The 20,006-nt window shown below is 38.6% G+C and overlaps 1 protein-coding gene across 1 annotated transcript in view; it reads right to left on the bottom strand.

Moving 5' to 3' along the window:
• Nucleotides 1–7,969: 7,969 nt before the first annotated feature.
• Nucleotides 7,970–20,006, bottom strand: part of LOC139737972 (GATA-binding factor 2-like) — an 87,016-nt gene continuing 74,979 nt past the window's right edge. The window contains exon 7 of the mRNA XM_071648640.1: nt 7,970–8,521. Within this exon, the coding sequence (XP_071504741.1) occupies nt 8,144–8,521 (378 nt within the window). The 3' untranslated portion in view covers nt 7,970–8,143. The remainder of the gene's footprint in view (nt 8,522–20,006) is intronic.

Raw genomic sequence — 20,006 nt, 5'->3', positions numbered from 1 at the left:
GGAAGCACACAAACCTTATGCCAACTTACTTGGCGTTCTAAAGAATCCTTTTAAAGAATAGGACTCTTACCTTTATTCTCATTTAAAAGCAAGATACAAAACATCTTCTGGTTGGCACAACGAAGAACTCTACTACTTCCTCCCCATCAATTAAGTTCGATTGTAGATTTACAACGATAGATGTTTTGAATGGTTTTGACTTTGCTGCTTTAGTTAGGCCATAACGAAGGTCAGTCTGAATAATTTACTACGAAGATGAAAACTTAATCTAACAATAAAACATGCATATGTATGTATGTATATATGTATATGTATATATACATATATATGTGTGTGTGTGTGTGTGTGTGTGTCTGTGTGTGTGTGTTATACTCAGCAAAAAAAGAAAGTAAACACTTTTCAAGTTCATATTTCTCATAGAAAATTTGGATAAATATTAATGTTTTATATACATGTTAAAGGTAATTTAATAGGCTATCAACCAGGTAGGTCAATAAAAAGGCAAACTTTACGCATGAGTGAACACATTCATTTTTCTCTTCCAAAGCACAAAAGTAAAAATTGCAAAAATGGACAAGTTGTCATTCATGCGTATGGGCTCTTCCATATAACAATGACAACAAAAGACAATCCAAAACAATAAAAAATACAAATCAAATTTTAAAAATCATCCTATGATCTCTATAATGACTTTGTAGCTCGCAAAGATAAGAAAGGCGAAAAAGTAATAGAGAAAATTAAGAATCTTCTGTCAAATCCAAATTCAAATGTTATGAAAGAGGCAATATTAACAAAAGTTCAAATTAAGAAATTTGAAAATGATATTTGGTTCTTGAATTTGTCTCATGAATCTTTTAATTCCTAAATCACAAGAACGAAAATAAAGAAAGTATGTAAATTTTATCACCTTTGCGACTTACTCCCTGTGTCTTTTCAAGTTAGATTCGACAGAAAACTCTTATTATTCCCCTTTGGTTTCCCACTTTGATTGTGTTTGAGGATATAAAGAGATACAAGGAGACGGAAACTTATTTTTGCCTTTTCATTCATGTCTCTCATTTGTGTTAAATTGGTCTTTTGTTATCATTTCTATCTTGTAGGGCGTTTGCAAATGAATGACATGAGTTTTGAAAGACAAAAATCAATGTGTTCACTCATGCATGGAATTTCACTTTGTATTAACCTACCAAGGTGATAGCCGATTAAATAACCTTTAATATGATATATAACACAATGATTTTGATCAAAATCTTCTATGAGAAATATGTGCTGGAAAAAGTGTTTACTTTCTTCTTCTTTTTTTTTGCTGAGTGTATATATCTATATATGTTTATATATGATATTATGCATACTTACAAACGTACTTACATAATGCTGATCTCAAGATGTTATTTTTAGCGAGTAAGTCAATAAGCTACAAGACGAACATTTTATTTCAAACTGAGACTAGGATGTTTGGATGTGTGTTCCGGTAATGTCAGAAGAGGCAACTTTACTTTGATAGTGGCACTATTGATATGGAGCAAATTGTTGTGAGTTTATACATCTAAGAAAATTCTTCCAAATTTGAGTTGGTTTCAAGAACATCTCTATCTGCTATTCTAATTAATAAGACGTCGCCCATTCGCCCAATTTGAAGCATTTCCTTTCAGAAGCTACGAAATATTTGTCAGTTCGATAGTAAATGTAATTGAAAATTCGATATGCAAATACGAAAATGCAATTATGATAACATGATCATTGCCCTAAAAGCTGTAGTTAGAATGCCCCCGCACGGAATCACCTTTTCCTTACCCCTGTACCCACACCCCACTCCAAAAAAAAAAAGGAAAAAAAGAATAAGAATTCAAGAAATAAAAAGGAATAACCTGCACAAAATGTCATCACACGATTCCAGCTCCTTGACGTAAGTATTGCCCTGCGGTAATTGATATAAGAACACACAGCCCTCTAGTTTAAAAGCGTGGAACAAACATATTTGTTGCAAACCAGAGAAGCGACTGACATATGGGGGTTTGATAGCCAAGCTATTTTTGTTCCCTGGGCAACCAGTTCTCTTATCACATTATTGAGTGATTTTAGATGTTATTTGCACATATGTGACAACGGGAGCTATACGAAAAGACTTTGTAGATGTTATCAATACAAATATGATTCATTGCACTAACTATCTGACCATGTAAATGTATAAAGTTCTGTTACAAAAGATGAGTTTTATTATACACTGTATATGTAGTAGCCAAATATCCTTAATAATGTAGTATTAAAAGTATTTTGTAAGACCAATGTTCTTTTTTTCCTCATTATCAAACCCGTGGAAATAATGTCCGACTGAGAATTTGCTGTGTTCACTACGAAAGAATAATATATATATATATATATATATCTTTTTTTCGTGGCATATCATAGTATATGTTCCTATTTGTTATTGTGTTAAGACATGTATAACAGGAAGATATCGTAATTCTTCTCATGTGAACAATTACCATCAACAACAACAACAACAACAACAATATCACTATCATCATCATCATCATCATCATCATCTTCTGCATCGCTTTTAATGTTGTCTTCACAATAACTGCTCACAACTAAACTGATAAATGGCAGGTTTAAAGAGGAATTCCAGACCAGTTATAAGTTAGTCTGAGCAGGGGAGTAAGATCTTACGAGTATAACAGTGAAAGTTTGATCAAAATTGGGCAAAGATTAGGGAAGTTATGAAATTGTGACGTTTCTCTAATTTCTGCAGAACTAATCTCGTACAGCTGATATGAATATGCCAATGAGTGAGATGATGTCATCACCTCATAAATTGATTGCTTACAACAACAACAAAAAAATGACGAAAATTCAATGTTTCTGTTATTATAAGTGTAATACAGAAGTTATTGCTCGTTAAATAACTTCATGATAAAATTCAGTTAGATATGTCAGGATTTGAGACTGGGGCGTAATTGCATTTGATGAGAAATTGAAAATTTCACAAATTTTGTGTACAAACTATACGGGAGGTTGTGAGGGGAGGACATCATTACTTCACTATTTGAATACTATCATTTCATTCATTTCATTTCATTTATTTCATTCCTTCTTTCTTTTTCGTCAAACATAACACGAAATGAATCAGAAGATATGACATAGGCATGTATTCGACTTTACATGGTAGATAATGGTTAACAAATAGGAAATTATACATGCATATCGGCAGAATACAAAGTTATGTTTGGAGGAAAAAAAAGAAAGAACTGAGAGGTTCACTGAAAAGCATGCTTGTAAATGGTGAATCACTCAAAGCAATCTTGTGAATACATTAAACTTTTTTTTTAAAAACAAAGACAGGAAAGAACAAGACAAGACAGAACAAGACAGTAGAAACACAACGACATTACATGACTTTACGGTAGGGTATACCATGACAGTAATAAAACACAAAAGAATAATGGAAAGGAAGGAGAGAAAGAAAAAGGAAATGAAAGGAAAAGCCAACACGCTGAACATCGGGATCGTAAGAGGGAATTGAGGTGTTTCAGCTCAATCAGCCGAGCAAAGTTTATACAAATAAGATAATGTAAAAAAATACACAATGATGAAATCAATGGTTGACGATGAACCCTTAGGCTGTAAAGACTAGCTAAGTAATGAATCGTATATATCTTAATATGAGTTCAACAAAAAAATATTTTAACTTACGCTTAAATGAATTCAAAGATAAAGAATTTTTCATATCACAACTTAAAGAATTCCAAAATCTAGGGCCAGTGTATATAAATGTATTTTGAGCCAATAACGTTCTCAGTAGGGGTAAATGAAAGCTGACAGCTGAAAGAAAAACAAATCTTTGATTTTTAAAATCTTATATCTTAATACGAAGTGCCTTTTTTTTTGTAATAACAGTAATCTATCTAATAAAGTTTGATGGGCACTACCCCATGCTAAGATTCCATAATTTAAATAAGGTAATATTAATGAAAAATACAACGTCAGCAAAGAAGACAACGGGATATGAGATTTAAGTATATCCATATTGACTGTTCAAAAATTGTGTCCTGAAAAAGTATCAAAACTTCAAAATGTCGTAACTTCATTTTTCATCCAATCTTGATCAATATTTTTCATTGTTGTTGAAGAAAATTTTACTCCTTCTTTTTAGACTAATATTCATATACGTACTGGAATTCCCCTTCACAAGCTGACAGGAAAACGAAAACCTCAGCACGTTCACTGGGACGCCTCTGCCTTCTCACACAACTGATATTCTTCCCTTTATATTCAAATTTAGTTAATAAGAGATGTGTTTAGCACTACCGGGAAATTCTTAATGCCTTTCCTGGTCGACGTTGTCATGCGACCCAAGAAAATGAAGGTTTAGTACATTCCGGAGGGTAATCCCGGCCTTGTCAAGCTGGACAATGATAGTTTAGCCTAGGTTCATCTTGACCCTTGATCATTTCAAGCAAATCAAGCAAACCCATATCATTTATTTTGTCCAATTATCCTTGTTAACATTTATTTTGAAATAAATACAGAAAGGTGTCTGCAAACAAACAAACAAACAAACAAATGATTATCTACTTCCTTCAGACGTCTATCCTCACAAAATCATGATGTTTCATTTGGACTTTTTAGCAAAAGTCATGGCTAGAAAATAATACTGCCAATAAAAGAACGGTGAACTATGACCTTGACGTTTGATCTTAATCCCCTTGAAATTCAAGAAAACAACCCTTACACACACACACACTCACACACACACACACACGCACACGCACGCACACACACACATTCATGCCTATACACACATAAACACGCACATTAAACATAAAAACACAGAACGTTGTACTCAGTACGTTTAAGACATCATTTCAAAATAATGCACGTGATTGCTATACATGGTTTAACTTGGAATAAATTTAATTGCTCATTTAAATATACGCATTCATTTTTACATTTACATCGTATGTAATGCGAAAGGAAACCATATTCGACAACACAGACATTGTATTATTCACTATTTGTACACATCAACTTTCCACGATTACAAAACCATATCATTATACTCTTTCGGGAATACTTATTTTCTAAACCTTTAAACATGATTCCGTCAATGATATTGCCATGTTTCCGGGTCGTTCCATGTGGCTATGGGAAAAGTCATCTGAAAATGATTGAGAAGTCAAGGAAAAAGACAGAAATAACCTCGGATAAAATGGAGATGGCGCTATATATCCTTTCAAAGACAAAGCAAAAAACCAACAACAACTGAGACACACCAGCAGTCTCGATGTAGACTTCCATTCAGGAATATTTTAGTGCTATACGATCTTGTCCACAGTCCCACTTCACACTGAGTTTATGATTCGATGTACGAAACGCTCTGAGCCGTTCCGTGTTCTACTCCAGAGATACCATCGATTATGAATGGAGAACTGGCTATCGATCTAGATCTTTCATGTTCGTCACGCTATATCATGTGCACATTGAGAACACGATCAAGACTAACACTAGAATATCGATGGTTCCGCTTTTGAGTGTCGACAAGTGAACGGATTAGAAACACAAACAACAAGTCCATCCCTATCTTTAAAAGAAAAAAAAATCTTCTAACCAAGCTATAGTTTCCGTGTGCAAATACTGACATACACATTCAATCCTGGCTTGCGGGTTATTAATATTTACAATAGTTCACTTTACATCAATAAATATATCTGATCATTGAAAAAAAAAATCTTCAATATCTTGCGTCCAATATGAAGAGGAGGTATAAACATTTATTATCATTCCATAATGACTGACAATAACAAAAAAAAAATGCTACTGAAATATTCCGACAAGCAATGTCTTCGGTTTCAAGCCACAGCATTCCTATGATGCTCATATTTTTCTATCTTCCATCAATATCCTGAGAGTATTTTTGGCCATGATTTTTAGGAAAAAAATGTAACAGCTTAAAGCAGGATTAGATATCCAAGTGGAATTTCACACGGCATAGTTAAGTCGTTTCACTACTATGTAAATCATATTTCTTGTAGCGGTAATGAGCGCACTTTTTAACAAGTTTCTTTGATTTTGTTTCATATATCTGTTTGTAGTTTCATTAAGTCATTATTCGTTCTCTTATGTATTTTCTGAGGGTCCCATACCGGACAAGCTTTTCTTTTTTGTGGGACCCTCCATTCCCATTCCAATCATTGTATTATGCATATGTATTTACCTTTTAAAAATGAATATATGCTGTTACTCGTGATCACATGTATTTTATTTATTTACGTTTTTGAAATATATACAAATATGTTCTGTTAATGCATTGTATATAATTTTCCCTGTTTATTTAATGGAAATGAAAAATAAAGTTGATTGACTGATTGATTGATTGATTGATTGATTGATTGATTGATTGATTGATTGATTGATTGATAGATTGATCGATCGATTGATTGATTGAAGTAATGCTTTTCTGAAGTGTGTGGTTACATCGAGGAAGCGACAGATTGATGAAGAATGTTTCGAGAGAGGGCACTACTTGACTGTAAAGTGTGAATTAAGATTTCATTGACAGTAGACAGACACTTAACTTAAGTTAAAAGCAGTGTAGGCATTGGCACAGAACAAAATTATGATCCAACAAGGATCCATGTATAGTTTTCATGACGAAAATGATTCCAAGAGAATTTTTAAGCACCCCAAAATGCCAATAACTGGTTAATTTCCGTCTTCTTTTGTTGGACCACTTATTGGTCTTCGAGAGCATCATTAGTGATTTTATATTTTCAAAGTGTATTCACAGAGAAAGAATGAAAACCAAAATCTCGTTCTTCAATATGTATGATGTATAATTATGTATTATTTTACATAGAGGACAGGGCGGAGGAAGTGCGGGAGGGGTTTTGCCATTTTTTTATTGTGGGCGTGTTTCATGAAAACTCTTTCAACACGTGTTATATCAAGGAGGTACTAGGCGAGCTCGCCTAGTAGGCCTACCTCCTTGGTTATATTAATACCATCCTTCCATTTCACTCGAGCACCTCACATTGATTGAGGGAGAGAGGTGGGGGTGACTATGCTACTGCATTAAGTACATACAAAAAAAAAAAAAACCCGTGCATATTGAACAGCCGAGTAACAACATTATGACATGAACACTCTGATGATCTCTCACAGTGTGAAAGCTAGAAAATCTGACACATGTCATCCACAACGACAAAAACAGGCGTCTCGCTGAGATCCTCTATCTCAAAGACTTTTTTTCTTTTCCATATTCGAGACAAATAAACTCTGATTGTAATTCATTTGGCAACTCTTCTGAGTTTCTAACAGGAATGGATAAATCAAAGCGTACACTGAGCAAATCTTCACATATAAGTGCGTGTATTGGTCTATTGTTACCTATGTGCACTCTTTCGTTGTAGGCCTAGTTGGTTACGAAATTGATCGTATTTGACCAACGAAAATATATCCATACATGACATGCTTACCCAAACAATGCGTTTTAAACTAAGATTCAGAATACAACGGCAGTGACGGCTGGCTGATTAAGGGTCATTGCTTAACTTAAGGCTTCCTCGCAAAGAACCGTACATTGAAACAAAACCGAATTCAACTCAGAAAGCATCATTATCCTTATCAGTTACTGACGACGGAAATATCTGCGTCTCCTCATAAGACAACATATCCTCACATGCTTTACAACCGAAGACATATCTCTGGACTTTGGCAAGCAAAGAGAGCACGGGATCAATTATCCAATACCGATTCCAGAATGAATACATTCAATCACTTAACGCTACAGCTACAAATACTCATTTCACACATTCTGTACAGTCTATCTACACAAAGCGGCGATTTTCATGGCGGCGGCTCCCTTCTGTTTTTTTGAAGTCGATGATGTTGATGATGATGGCGCTGATCGTGGCAACAATATCACGCGAACTCTTGCCTTTGTCGCATCCTTTTCACATTGTGATACATCACCGGGAGGGATATGTGCCGCGTATGTTTGTTCATCTATACTCATTGTCAGTATAAATAGGAATGAGAAGGCATGGTTGAGCCTTCGTCCACAATGCCACAGGCAAAGTCTGACAGAAATGTCTTCTCGAAGTCCAGGTTAGCAGCGCCCTCAACGTTTGATCTACAATGACACTCACGCCAGGGCCCCTACCATATTTGTCGCCGGAGAGGATAGCGATAAACTGCAGGGCACGGGCACGTGTGTCGGCGTGCCCGGATAGAGCGGATTGCAGATACTGGAGGTCGGGTAGGGGACTGTTGGCGCGTGCGTGGCGTACGCAGACGTGGCTGTCATTCCATAGTCCATGGCCGCGCCACTGTGGTGGTGTGGGTAGTGCGAGGCGCCGAACGCCTGATCGCTGAACGTAGCGAATTTATGCATGTCCTCAGGGGAGAGCGCCCGCAGTCCGTCCACGCCGATCAGCTTTCCTTTGTTCTTCTTCGACTTGGATGATAACTTCCGGTTTCGGGTCTGGATTCCCTCCTTCTTCATGGTGAGTGGGCGATTGACCTGCAGAGGGAAAAGGTCAAACAGACTCTTCCTGTTATTGTCACATGTCACGAAACACGCTCTCTTCAAACATAAACAGTTATCACTTGCCCCCCAGATCTCGTTATTTTCGCCCTCTGCTAGAAAAAGAGAAATTTACATCATCTGACTTGACGTTATCTCTCGCGCACACCAACCAGACATATATACACAGTTCAGTTTTCAGTTTCAGTCTTCCCTCTGTACCATCATTCAAGCACACACAACAGACGTCAATGTGACAGCTATTACTTTATATATTGAACACTCATGCATCATCAAATCCTTGCTGAATACAAAACAAAACAGACTGCGTCACATATTTCCCGATTACTCGTCAAATGTTGTGCTGACCATATTCAAAGGAAAGTTCACAATATATTTTCATCTTTAAGTTCACTACCTCTGTGGTTCAGTTGTTCGCATTGGCCTCCCAAGGGATTTCGCAGTTCAATTAAGACCAAGAGATTACAGGGAGATACCCAGATTTATGCGTACAGGATGTGTGAAAGAACGATCACAAAAAATCACAGTATGGTAATTTAAACGGACGAATGATAACATGCTCCATGTGAATGAGCAACACGTGGTCATGGTGGGGTACAACTTTCTTGTTGTGGGCGATGCCGGTCTGAAAAGGGTACCATCATGTATCCTTTGCCGACCCCTAAATGTCAGTATATATTTTTCCCCGACTCAATTGTAGGAGTCCTAGACTTTTCTTAGTGTCTTCATATCCAAGTTAGCAAAGATTGGGATCTCGCTCGCATTTGTGAACTGAGTACGCAACACTATAACAGTCAAGTTTGTGTATAGGCTGGCATATTCTACAATAATTGTACCTAGCGTTAAATCGGCTAAACACCAAGGCAGTTGTTTCTTGAAGATCGCCGTTTAGTATACGTTAGGTGTATGGTAACATTTTGCAATGCATTCATTGTTTACTGATTGAAACAGGACTACCGCGAAAAACAAATTCAGTCTGAAATCAGGTGACGACAATCTGGTTCCCGTGTTCACCCCTCTGCGATCGTGACCCATTTCCTGATTATACCTATTATGTTCGTGCTGGATAGATCCTCCTAGGGCAAGACTATTCTGTTAAAGCTTTCATTGCACAACATGCGTACTTCGAAGTTACTTTGCGACCGAAATTGTTTGGCGTTCCAAACGGGGAAAATGAATTGAAAGTCCTTCTCCCTTCGTTTTCAAAGACGGGTGATCAGAAAAAAATTGTGCACACCCTCGGGGAGATTTTTCCCCTCAACACCAAATATGGTCATCACGGCTCGCGAGCAAGGTGGTTGTTGAAATGTTGAAACAGCCAGTCAGGAATAGCTGTACACACAGGTCCTTGCCGGCGGGACCTCATAATCATAAATCATATGTCGCTTGCTCTCTCTCTCTCTCTCTCAGCCCGGCTTCGACGAGATACGAAGAGCAGCCGCAGAGAGCTTCATCCCAACGACCCGAGGTCGTGACCCATAATCACAAAGCGAAGCTATCGAGCCGTTTCGCCATATTAACTCTCGTTTTTTAACTCCCCTCCCCCCACCCACCAAAAATGAGAGAAAATAGTGTGTAGAATCAGAGAATATCGTGTTGTTTCATGATTCTGAACTGCGATGTTGACACAGACGGTATCCCCAAAGCATAAATAAATATGTGGTCGACAGCATGTGGCCCGATTGAACCATTTCTGTTTTTTGTGCCCTTTCTAAAAGTTTGTTTGCTTTCATTATCGCATATGTTCAGGCGATATACCCGTTAGGTCCTATACAGTAAATGCGATGAGATAATGAAATACTATAATGTCGCATATGCCTTGAGTACTGGATATGTCTTATTAGGTTACAAACAGTTACTTAAGATTCATGGTTCGAAGTGATTGGTAATGACTTAAACTCCAAAGTTCTTGAAACAAGTCTTCTATCCATCATCTTATACATCAAATTTAAAACAGAAGTGGAGAAGAGTTTCAGAAAGAATCTGCGACGATGTTTCTCTTTGCTCTTCCGTAGTATCGATTTTAATCCTCATACGCCAGTCCCCGCCCCTCCCCGGCTTACCCCTGCCTGCCCCCCTTTCCCCCCTCCCCCTTATCCCTGGAAGTGAAACTGGGGCGTGGAAGATTGTTTCACCTGAAGCCCCCATTAATTTTATTCCAAATTGTGTCGCGCGCCACGTGCTCTGCCTGCGCGTGTTGTCTGACCTTCTGACACCGCGCCTCTCCACAAACCGCGAGAAGAGTATAGGGGGAGAGAAAAAAAAAAGCCTCACACTTCCGCCTTCTTACACGCTGGTACACTCACTGTGCTGTGGAATAGCGAAACGACAAAACTTGGAATCCAATGTTAACCTGGCTAAATCTGTCCCCTAATGCCCAACTTCCGCGAACCAGCAATCTTGTTCGACTCCTGACAAAACTTGGCGATAATGAGGTTAAATGACTGCTTCACAGAGAAACCACACAAACAGTTTGAGATGAAAGAAAAAAAAATACGAGGGAAATAATACGGCGCTACTTGCCCACGAGCAATGTCGAAATGTCATTTAATAGCGCACAGGAAGTATGCTACTAGTAGTGTACGAATTAGCACTCTGGAGCACATACTGTATTACTACCATATTATAGGGTACCTACAACTGAATACAGTGTAACTTATTGCAGTGAAAACACGGTAACCCTGAACAATGCGTTTCCTGACTTTTGTAATTCGTTTACGAATAAAAATGGTATATTTGGAGCTAGGTGATGAGCGTGAAGTTACCGTACAATCGATGAAAAATTGATGAGGGATAGAATTAAGCACTTTTTCTAACTTTCTTCCGCTGTCACGTGATCAATACGCCTGGTTGTAAATTTGATACCTGTGACGTCATAATCATTATGACAAAGTAGGGGCATAACCACGTTCGAGTCGTGCACTGGATTATGTGAAACATTCATGTCATGTTATCTCGGCTGATCGAGTACCCATGATACCGCTGAACCGAGATGGTTTTATTCCATGGCCTCTGAGGACGTTTGCTGCACTCTGTGCATGAAATCAGCACAACCTTGGCTGACAACTGCTGTGGTACTCACCTCAATTTTCTAAATTTCTTCTCCCCCCCCCCCTCCCTTCTCTCTCTCTCTCTCTCTCTCTCTCTCTCTCTCTCTCTCTCTCAGTCTCTCTCTTTACTTGTCTCAGTATGCTAACAAATGCTGACTAGGTTAAGGTACAAACAAACAAACAAAGGAGGCTGTTTGGCACGGTTAGATTTTCGGCGCTTCCTGAAAAGGGAAGAGAATGGGATACATGGTCGTAAATGTAGCCTGTTATGGGGTATTTATTAGGTAGCTACCTTTAAAGCCCTGAACTTGCACTCGTCCAGATATCCTGGTAACTTTTATCTTTTCATCTTTCTCTCTCTCTTTCTCTTTCTTTTTCCTTCTCTCTCTTTCTCTCTTCCTTTCTCTCTATGTCCTCTTCCGATCTTAAACTGTGAGTCGTCTGTGAATACCCTACCTGTTATTGGAAGTAGGCCTATACATTGTATGAGGTCGTGCAAAGGTTATTTTAAGTTGACATAAGAATTAGATAATATATAAATATTACGACTTTAACTTTTCCTTTCTTGATGATTTTGACTGGCACGTGGAGCGCGTAAAAATCAAACATCAAACTGGAAGTGGATTAGATGTTTAATGACCTTGAAGAAATCGGTCAAACTCAAGCAATTAGAATGGTAGAAATCTGATTAAAAAGATTTAAGAAGATTTACATGTAGCCATAGAACAGAGACAACCGACATTGGTCACATGTCCACGCTTATACAGAACAGATGAGAGAAGTATAAAGGTCACTCTTTCGTACAGATATGTTAACATTTACAAATCTATATTATTACTATTTTATGTTAAAATTTAATGAAATATATACCACCAAGCTTATTTCGTTGTACCCTTGTGATTACAGCAAGCTTGAACACGGAGTAGAATATCAATTTTCTTTTCACAGATTATGCCCAAGTTAGACGTTGAAGGAGTGTCCAGCAACACTGGCAAATTTCGACTTCATTGCGAACTGAATATCCTTATGACACATTATGATTATGATGATTTTCATTATAATATCATAATCGTTATTCTATATCTTATTTTACTTTATAAGTATGATTATCAGTATTGATATAATCACATATATTTGTATTGGCATCAATATCGTAAGTACTAATGTTTATCATTATTACTTCACGTATTGTCGTTGGCAGGGAGATGGGAACAGTGAGTAAAAGGGACCAGGGGCTTCGGCATACTTGAGTCGACTGGTGTTGGAGGAAGATGTGGCTGAGAGATCGAAAGTGAGAGTTTTGCAATATTTCGTCAACTTCATTTGCGCCTCTCCAAGCACCAGACAGGATACACAACGCGGGGGGGGGGGGGTCTGATACACTTTCATTCTTTCGTTTACGAGAGACAACTCAGAAGAATAAAGAATAATTAAAACGATAAATTACTGTTGGATTCTATCATTACTACAAACAATGATGACTGACTCGACATAACGAATTTTGAAAAATTTGAAAAGATCTTACGACAACAACAAACCGTCGCTTGTATTATCTATTATTCTGACGGCATTTTATACTTTTAGTTGACGATATAGATGCATGATGGAATTGTGATATGTATGAACTCCTGGTACAAGCTTCATCGTACTTAACAAAAGTTTTCCTCTGTACATGAGAATATTGCGATACATTACTCTCCTGAATAATGAGGGGAGTCATGAAAAAAACTGTTGCATTTGAAAAACAACAACAACAACAACAACAACAGCCCGAGAACTTGGCCACGTGTTATATCAACATGAGGGGTTCAGCAGTGACTGGCGTCTTGGTTGCCGGACCAAGCCACCGATTTGGGTGCCTGTGCTGTAGGACGTACTGATGTAGATACAACCAGCATTCAGTGACATTCAAATACTCTTAAATTATTTCTTGCTAATTAACTGTCTGAATTCGCCACACTTAATTATCATTTTTTTGGTCTTATTCTTCATGACTTTATCAATATAACTTTGACTTTGTAATGCATACACTTTTACCTCTAACCTTACCATCTCAAATCCCCCTAGAGAGAGAGAGGAGGGGGGGGGGGGGAGAAAAAGTCTCACGCACGACTGAAGTCATGTTTCGAGGACATAATCAATGAGTTTCACAACTTGAATTCGTGCTCGTCTTCTGTTTTCCTCTTACCGCTGCAATATGATCTTTTTCCACTCCTATTCTCCTTCATCTCTCTTACTCTTTTTTTTTCCCTCTCCATCGTTTATACACCCTCCCTTCTCTCACTTTCTTCCTTCCTTTCCCATATTTTGCCTGTATGCTACCCTATCCCTCCAGCGTGCAGTTCATGATTCTACGTCATTTCTTCTGGTGACGTGAACCGCCCGGTTTGATAAGCTTCGACTTATCGGCGTCCGATCTAACTTAACTTTCAGTTAGCTCACAGGTAGCAGGAACATCAACAAGACCCAAGAACCCTGGGCTATAAGGAGGGACTTCTATCAAGCAAAAAATATGACGAAGGGACCGGTGTTCTGGCACGCGCGATTTTCCCAGATACGATCTACGCTGATCTAATTTTAGAGCCTCATCCCCTCCATGAAGAAGTAAGATTCTGTACATCGCAGAGCATTTTACGTGCCTTCTCTTTTTCTTCTTTCGTTCTTTGTTCCTAACTTGAGCTTTGACTGATATATCAAGCTGGGCCGCACGAGGCTTGCGAAATAGCGTCTCTCAAATAACAAAATTAACTTAGTGGGGGAGCTTTGCTTTGTTTAGCTTTGTTTTCTGTTTCGTGATAATTTAGTCCGAAAACTGAAGATCGTTACGAATTTCCATCGAGTCCCCCATGGGACTAGCGCCCGCTCAGTTTAGCTTATCCTTCTCCAGGAACCCGGCTTCCCATAACGGAAGTCGATAACTTGACTAGAGGATGTTTGATGTGGGGAGATAAGAGATCGGTAGGAAAACCCCTCGGTCGTTGTGCGCCACTGGGGGCAGCCCACCGCGTGCGCGCTGACGTCATCGAAGTGTCGACAGGGGATTGGACCATGATGCCCACAAGACAGGTGGGGACTGTGGCAAAACTCTCCGCATTTCAAATTCGCCAGAGTCCGGTTGTCTCCCCTTTAAATTAAAACAGCGTGTAGCAGCAGCGTGTTTTCAGTAGCCGTGTCACTGTCTCAGATGATACTGGAACTTTGAGTTGAAGAGGAAGGAAAATGCACGCTTGGCTGGTTTGAGAGAAAAAGTACCCATCATTCGAGTAATTCAAGAGATTTTTATCTTCGTCAAATACTTCCTCGGTAATTGCAGCTCACCTCACCGCGGGGAAATCCCAAACACCTCCATGGACCCGTGTAACACGGTGATGAAAGAAGCAAGTTTCCACTCACCCGAAATCATCAACACTTTACACTCTGACATTATCCTTAATTAAAGTGCAAGTGCTCTGACAAAATGAAAGCGAAACGGAACGCCAGACATAATTTATACGGAGAACTCAGTGAACCATAGCAAGATTTTAACTTCCTGGCTACTTCATCCGGTACAATATGCGGTATATAACACATGCAATGTGGTACATCCAGCTTGCTTCATTTTCACATGCTATTCTTCAATAAAGATCTGTGCGAAACTTAGTTGATTTAATATCACCATGTCAATTTACATCCTTAAAGCTTTTAAAAGTTAAAGGGATCATATAGTTTTGGTTAAGACCTAACTTCAGGTTTCTAACAATTTTGGGTGAGATAATGAGAAATCTCTCACAAAATATGAAAGAGCATGTAATTCCAAGAGGAATTCAATGTTTATTTAATGAAAATTGATTTTGAAATGGCTGAGATACCCAATACGGAGCAATCCTAATAAAAGGTGGGACCCACGTTTTATTACGATCGCTTTGTTTTACTTTGTTTTTCGATATCTCAGCCATTCAAAAACCGATTTTCATCGAATAAACTTTGAATTCCTCTTGGAATGGTATGCTTTGTATTATTTCACACGTGGTTTCTTGATATCTCGCAAAAAGTTAAAAGCCAAATCCACATCTCCACCAATACTATACTATCCCTTTAATGTCTCCGTACTGAAGCATGTGAACATTCGATTATATCAAAATGTATGTCTACATTATAGTTATTTGTTTTTATTGTTTTATATATATATATGTATATACTTCAGAAATATGCAGGTATGGTTTGATATTGTGTTTGGATCTATTTGACGTGGCCACTAAAGAGTAAACTAACCCGCTTCGAGGGACTCGTGTTGCCAGGGAATTTGAACCAGGGACCTCAAGATCAAGGTGCCTTGGTCCTAACGGGTAAAAATATCACATTGTTCCTTCCTGCGGCCATTTTTTATTTGTTTTCAATCTGAAATACAGCACTGGTTTGACAATTCCGAATGTACAACAAAGTGGGATCCTATGCAAGGTTACAAGGCTATAAAGTTATATAATGTTGATGTAGCAATACACTTGCCATGAAAGAGTGCAGCTTGGAAATATCATTGGTGATATTGTTATGCTTAGGGAGATCTAAATCCGTGGTCGTGGTTTAAATATTGCAGGTACACTATTGGCAGACAGGGAGAAAGGAGAGCAATCACCACTGCATCCGAATGAAATAACGATTTTGGTCCTTCACTGAGGTATAAAATCTCATCAACATTATGTCTCCCCCTATTTGTAATACTTTGATTGTAGGAGTGCTTTTATCGTTAAAGCCAAGTACAGGCCAGCTCATTCAAACTGTCCCCAAGAAGTTCTTTTTTTAAATTTTTTTTATTTCATGTATTTCAGTGCGGCACATGATTCGGCCAACACGTGCATCACGAAGTTCTTCCTCATGTCCGTGCATCACGATGTAAAATGACATATTACAAGTGTGATATACCAAATGTATCCAAGGTCAGGGACCCATTAATGCCTACTTTTCGAGTCGCGTCTTCCTTAGTTTATGTATTGTACTTCTCATATTTTGGGAAACATGAAATTCCCATACAAAAGAATGTTTCACAGGGCTTCAAGTCAGGGTTGTAGCAGGGAGGTAGCATGGTGCTACATGGTTGTAGCCTGCAAGAAGACATGTTCTTCATGTGGGAAGCTTCGGGAATCTGAATAGGTCAAACTTAGCCTCGCTGCAAGCCGGTTCGTCCGACTTTCGCTTCAGTTGCCTTAGGCTCTTCCACCTCCCTGCTTCTCCTAACTAAAGCGCTGTTTCAAGCTTTCCATTACCATATTTCACGAAGTACGTTAAGCTTTCCGTTGCCATGGCAATCAGAGTATGCCACGTGTGCTCAATGACTGCCTTTCTAGAGTAAAAACGTATCAGGTGAACGAATGAAAGTCTGGAAAATAGCCTACTGTCACCATGAGAACACTTCCCGACGCGAAATTCGAGGAGCCAGTTTTGGGAGCGCGAGTATGGAATGATATTACAGATTATGGGAGATTTGAAGGTTAGCTTCCACATAGAGAACGCGATTTTAATATACATCTAGCACACTCATCGACCAAACATGAAGTTGCGAGAAGTTTTTACACAAACGCTGCCATGAATTCATGATCATCCAAGAGTTGATAATACACATCTCGTTTGTGTTATTGCCATTTTTTTTCTTTATTTGTCAGAAACATACGAGCCACGCGCCAAAATGTCAGTAATAATCCAGGCGCTAATGAACTTAAGTAACAAACAAATACATGTACATGCCTCTCCACGTTTTCCTCCCTCTTGCCACCCCCCCCCCCCCCACACACACACACAAACACACTGAGACAACACACACCGCGTTCTCTTTTACTTCTGTCATCGGTGTTCGGAGCGAGTCGGTTAATTGAGTTGATTAAGAGTGGCGCCGTAAAGCGCGAGTCCTCGGATACACGCTGAGGGACGGACTTATCGACTTTTAAGAACATATATACATACACTCCACTCCCTCCCCCCCCCCCCCCCCCACTCCCTTAATCTGCCACCCTTCATAGCTAGCTAGGTATTCATACGTAGCACGTTATGGCAGGTAGTGAAAGAACAGGTCGTGAAGTGGTTGTGGGCAGGATGTTGGTCTCGCTTCGACCTTTCAAATAAGAGGCATATATACTAGCGCGAAAAAAAAATGAGAATCAGGGTTGCTGTCGAGTTCAAAATGGATCACCTAAAACTTGTGACATGCTAGAAATACTATCAAACTTAGTTCTCGTTTGATCAAAAGTTCCCCTATAGAACTTGATGAATTAAAAAAATACACAGTGCAAATTAAATCATAAAGGACAACGAGGTTTTTTTTTGCATTATATTTTTTTAATGTGAGTGGTCCTGAATATGTTCGATCTCATACTAAAAAAAAATGGTTGCTGTGAAGCATTTCCGTTTCACATTACAACTGACATTTTAAAGATAATATAAAGTTTTGGTACCTCAAAAGCTTCCCTGAGTTTCCTTGTCTTAGTTTGTGTTTCAGGTTAAAGTACCTTTCATATAACTAACACTGTGAGACTTACTCGCCCCAAAGTGCTCTCATGTCTTCATAATCATGCAATAATGGTTTCGTACAATACGTGTATATTGATTGTCGCGGTACCGCGTTGAGTCAAACTAACGGCTCGTTCGAATTTTTCAGAGCCTGCTCTGCTCTGGTACGAAACCATTATTGCATGATTACTAAGACATGAGAGCACTTTGGGGCGAGAAATTCTCACAGTGTTATTTATATGAAAGGTACTTTAACCTGAAACACAAACTAAGACAAGGAAACTCAGGGAAACTTTTGAGGTACCAAAACTTTATATCATCTTTAACGGAAACATTCTTAAAAACTTTTGCACTCACATACGTTTTCATTTTATCAAACGGACGATCATGACGGTGTTATCTTTGATTTTTAACAAATTTTAAGTTTGTACCCGGCCTTGCAAACTGCATTTGCACAGCCACGCTCAGAGATTAGTGTCTGAAATCACTTGCCAAGAAATCGGTCTAAAGAGATTCACGACTTGCTGAAATCTAGACCAGGTTGAAGGTCGAGTCTGAGTCCTTTTGGGGTTTATGGAAAGCCAGGTGAAATAAGTGGGTTAAGAGAAGAAGAAGGAAAAAAAAAAGAATACAGCAGCGCTACCTCGAGATCAGCCGTCAAGTGTACTCATCAGATCGACAAACACGGATTGCCCGGCACGGAAGCGATTGTCAGTCCGCGAATCATGTTAGCAAGTGCCCGGGATCTCCGAGTCAGCCTCGGCAGCTGAGATCCTTGTCTCGAGTCAAACTGGGAGCTCTGTTTTTTTTTTGTTTTTGTTTTTGTTTTTGTTTTTTTTTTTTTTGGGGGGGTTGTTTGTTTGTTTTTTGTTTTTTTTTTGGGGGGGGGGGTTTGCTTTTTGTCAGTCCTTTTGTCGTTTTCTCTCTCCAATTTACTTCTAATGCATACGATGCAACTTGAATATAACTACTTGTATACTAGACAAACCGAATTTCTTATAGACTCGCGTATCGATATTCTACGGGAACATTCGGTACCACTGAAAGCTTTATACTGTAATTTCCTTATGATCAGACGATACGTATTTGCTTCTAGCAGTTACGAACATTTCATGACTACGATGTCTTTATCTCCTTTTAATGCACACAACCTTCAGGTCTGACTCAGATAAAACATATGCAGACAAATATCAATCGATGAAAAATAAATAAATCAGTATAGGCTATATGTATCATTGCGTAAGAAAATAAGACGGGTTAATTGTCCCATAATGTTGACCATAGACTATATCACGAGCATGGCAAACTTGTTATGCATGAGGGATAAGATTATGAAGTTCTGTCTTAATGACAAGTGTAAAAATGAGGTAAAAGCAAAAAAAAACAACATATATATTAGCAAACAAAAGCTAAGAAAACAAATACAAAATAACCCCCAAAACAAATAAACAAATCGGTTGTTATCTTCAAAATCAAAGTGACATAGATGAACTGACTGTGAAACTCGACCTGAAAAAGGCAGAATCCATGGCGTATTTCGTGGAATTTTCTCCTTTTTTAATCGTTACCATCAATTCAGGACTCTATCGGGAGATATTCAGACATAAGAAATATAACGGGATATAGGCCTACGTGCTTCCCAAGACATGCTTCTCATCATGTTAACATTTTTTCTCATGCGGCACACTCAGATCACATGCCGATGTGTCACACACTGTGTCGATTAGATGGAGATATTCCAGGAATATCGCAATCTGATGTTGTTGTGGGGGTTTTGCTTCCATTTTGAGGTATGAAATGTTCGAAGTTTGTGCAAATACATGTATCTTAAGTACATACTCACTCTTGTGTGTGGGGAGAAAACTAATTAAGGCCATCTTGGCAGACACCAATCATTGTGGAAGTACCATTATCTGCACCTGGCTCTCCTCAGT

Source organism: Diadema antillarum, unplaced genomic scaffold (genome assembly GCF_040938485.1).
Source record: "Diadema antillarum isolate AM-2024a unplaced genomic scaffold, OU_Dant_1.0 seq00000717_RagTag, whole genome shotgun sequence".
Lineage (NCBI taxonomy): Eukaryota > Metazoa > Echinodermata > Echinoidea > Diadematoida > Diadematidae > Diadema > Diadema antillarum.
This window is presented reverse-complemented; position numbering and strand designations above follow the sequence as displayed.